At 52.5% G+C, this 2,957-nt stretch overlaps 1 protein-coding gene across 1 annotated transcript; it reads right to left on the bottom strand.

The window, feature by feature from the left end:
- Positions 1-734: 734 nt before the first annotated feature.
- On the bottom strand, positions 735-2,088 carry ZNHIT3 (zinc finger HIT-type containing 3). Its single transcript, XM_082328182.1, is given in 5 exon segments — positions 735-1,156; positions 1,437-1,594; positions 1,596-1,686; positions 1,761-1,792; positions 1,991-2,088. Coding segments are annotated over 5 exon segments (552 nt in total). The 5' UTR covers positions 2,071-2,088; the 3' UTR covers positions 735-965.
- Between the last annotated feature and the right edge of the window lie 869 nt (positions 2,089-2,957).

Here is a 2,957-nt window from a genome sequence, read left to right as displayed (position 1 = left end):
GTACGTATAATATACTATACTTCAAATTTAGAATGCACGGGGGGGCATTCCTCCTCTCACGCACATGCACATATTAGAGGAAATATCAGTACTATGAGAACACTCGACATAATTAAAACAGATCAAGTGCTTTAAGCGATATATACTTGAACTGAACACTTCTGGCACTGCCTGGGAGAAGCAAGAGGCTAGTAACGAGAGAGCAAATAAGGCAGGCATCTCTGATGCGTGCTGGGTGCTCGTTCGGAGGTACAGCTACAACTATTCTGACTGACCGCGCGCGTTCAGTAACACCATAACGCTTCCGACTCTGACTGAGGAAGCGAGCAGCAGCCAACTGCAACACTAACGGCAGACGTCTCAGGGAAAAGTGAGACTGGACTCGTGCTTTTTATCTATAGGACCAAAATATATGTACTCTCACAACTGCCATGTGCTTCTGGCACTACCAAGTCAGTAGCATTGCCTCTGCCAAGGGGCCAAGGTTCTCAGCAGAAGCGCTCTCTGTTGCTCACAGGGGTCTTGAAAATGTTCACCTCCTCTATGTATGCCACTTTTAAATAAACCCTTAAATACCTTGTAAACGTGTCTGACCATCCGCAACAAGGTTTAGTTAACAAAAACATTTCAGATTAGTTTGTGGATTAAAACAAATGCAAATATATTTAATATAATTGTATTGGGAAGCAATGTTTCCCATGGTTGACAGTACTTCTGTACCAAGAGAAAGCAAGTCCATAGAACATCACGTTTAATTCCTAGTATCTAGAAATCATTCCAACACGTCTATGTCGCTGCTTATCAACTCTAAATTGAAAATTAGAGCACTGACATCCACGAGCAAAGTGTGCCCAGGCCCTGAGGAAACACACAGAATGGGGCACCACAGCAGCACCGGGTGCAGTCAAATCTCTTCTGTCAGAGGGAAACAAATCTCAAGGAAAGAAAAATCTTCCCCAAGTAGCTCACTCAGGCAGAATGTTCTCCTTCTCTGGAGGTTCAACAATTCTCAAACAGCAGTCTGCAAACTCAACAAATAACGGCTCCTGCATGTACGTTTTCATGAGGGAGCTTTTATCTTCTGCTTGATCGACTGTCAGCAGCAGCTGCCTGAGATGTGGATTCAGAAGCAAGCCTCTCAGTTCTTCCGATTCCCCTTTGAAAAACACAAAAAGAAAAAGATAAACAGTGCTGATCTTGAACAGTTACAAATGCGGTTGAGACCAGCCTTATTTTGCAAATAAGCTTTCAAAGAGACATGGTGAAAGGCCAGATATCTGACATTTAAGTCTTTAAGGCCTTGCAATGAAGTGCACGACTGGGATAAACTGCAGTGCTCCATGAGGAATTCACGGGAATTGTGAGCATCTCTGCTTGCTTTGCCGCAGGCCCGCTGCCACCTGCCCCCCGGCTGACTTCTGACTTCTCAAGATTACCTAAAAGCTTGAGTTTCTGCAGCGGGACGCGGTCCTGCTCGTCATCTTCTGTCAGGATGTCCTCCACCGACCAGGGGCTGTCTGCGGGCGAGGACAGCAGCGCTGCAGGGGGCCGGCGGCTCCCCGCGCCCTCGCAGCCCGCCCGTCCCGTCCCGTCCCCTACCTGCGTGCTGCCCGGCGCGGTTCGCCCCGCCGGGGAAGGCCTCTCCGGCCGCCGACCGCTCCCGCTCGGGCTCCGGCGTGCATCGCTCTGCGGGAGAAGACGGCGTTAGCAGCGGGGCGGCCCCTCGCCCCCGCCCCGTCCCCGTCCCGCCGGTCACTCACCCTTGTGGGTCCTGCAGCACGGCACGGAGCAGCTGTGGGGCGAGAGCCACCGTTATGGGCGCCGGTGAGGGTGGGAGGCGGCCGCTCACCGCGCGGCCGCCGCCCCCCTCATCCCTCACCGCGCGGCCGCCGCTCGCCTCACCGGGCGGGCAAGGCCGCGCCGCCCCCCACTCCCCGCCGCTACCGCCCCCGGTCCCCCGCCGCCCCCCGCCCCCCGCCCCGGCCCTCACTAGGCGGCGGCGCAGCGCGGGCAGCGGTACTTGGCGGCGCCGGCCGCCCCGCAAACGCCGCAGGGCCGCGCTGCCCGCATGGCGCCCGCCACTGCCCCGCTTCCGGCCGGCGGAGCGCCGAGCGCCTCCACCCAGGCTCGCCAGTCCACCGCCGAGCGGCGGGCGGGGCCGAGCGCGGGCGGGGGCAGCCCTGGGGTTTTATTTTCATATCTCTATATCTATATCCATAGCTAAATAAAATATATTTTTAATTTTTACATATATATATATGGCTGGATTCCAGCTGTCACCTTGCTTTTGAAATGGCAATCGCCGCCATTGGCAGTGATGCATTAAATATTCTGGTCCTTACGTATCACCTTGCCAATGTCAATCTGGAGATGCACAGAAATCATGTCACCTAACACATCAGGATCAGGTTTGGGTGGAATCTCCTGTTACTAAGTTGAGGTTGAAATACGCTCTGGAGGAGGCAGATGCTCAGTTTCCAGCCGAACACCTGAGGCTGGTGGTGGTGGAGGTCACAGAAGACACGGAACAGTAGCGCTCCGAAGAGAAAAATGGAGCCAGATTTATCTTGCCCGAGTTACATTATCCATTTAAATAATTCATTTTAATTATGTATCATTTAGTGCCATCCATTTCCTTAGATGTCTGAATTTTAATTCAGACAAAAGAAACTCTCCCAGAGTTTTTCAGTGTAAAGCAGCACAGAAGAGGGGTTTTACAGCCACACGGGTAAACCACTAAGCGTCGGGCTTGTTAACGTAATGGCACTGGCCCATCGCTCACATTAGCCGCTGAACCCATTTCTGACACAAAACGTGCTCTTTTCTCATACCCGCGCAGGAACAGATCAATGGGATTTTGTTCTCAGTTCGCTCAAGCCTTTTAAAATGCTGAAACAATGACAACAAAGCAAACAAACTGGAAAGAAATCCCTGGAAACTCCAGCCTCTCCTGGAAG

The sequence above is a fragment of the Platalea leucorodia genome, assembly GCF_965183815.1.
Source record: "Platalea leucorodia genome assembly, chromosome: 16".
NCBI classification, from domain to species: domain Eukaryota; kingdom Metazoa; phylum Chordata; class Aves; order Pelecaniformes; family Threskiornithidae; genus Platalea; species Platalea leucorodia.
This window is presented reverse-complemented; position numbering and strand designations above follow the sequence as displayed.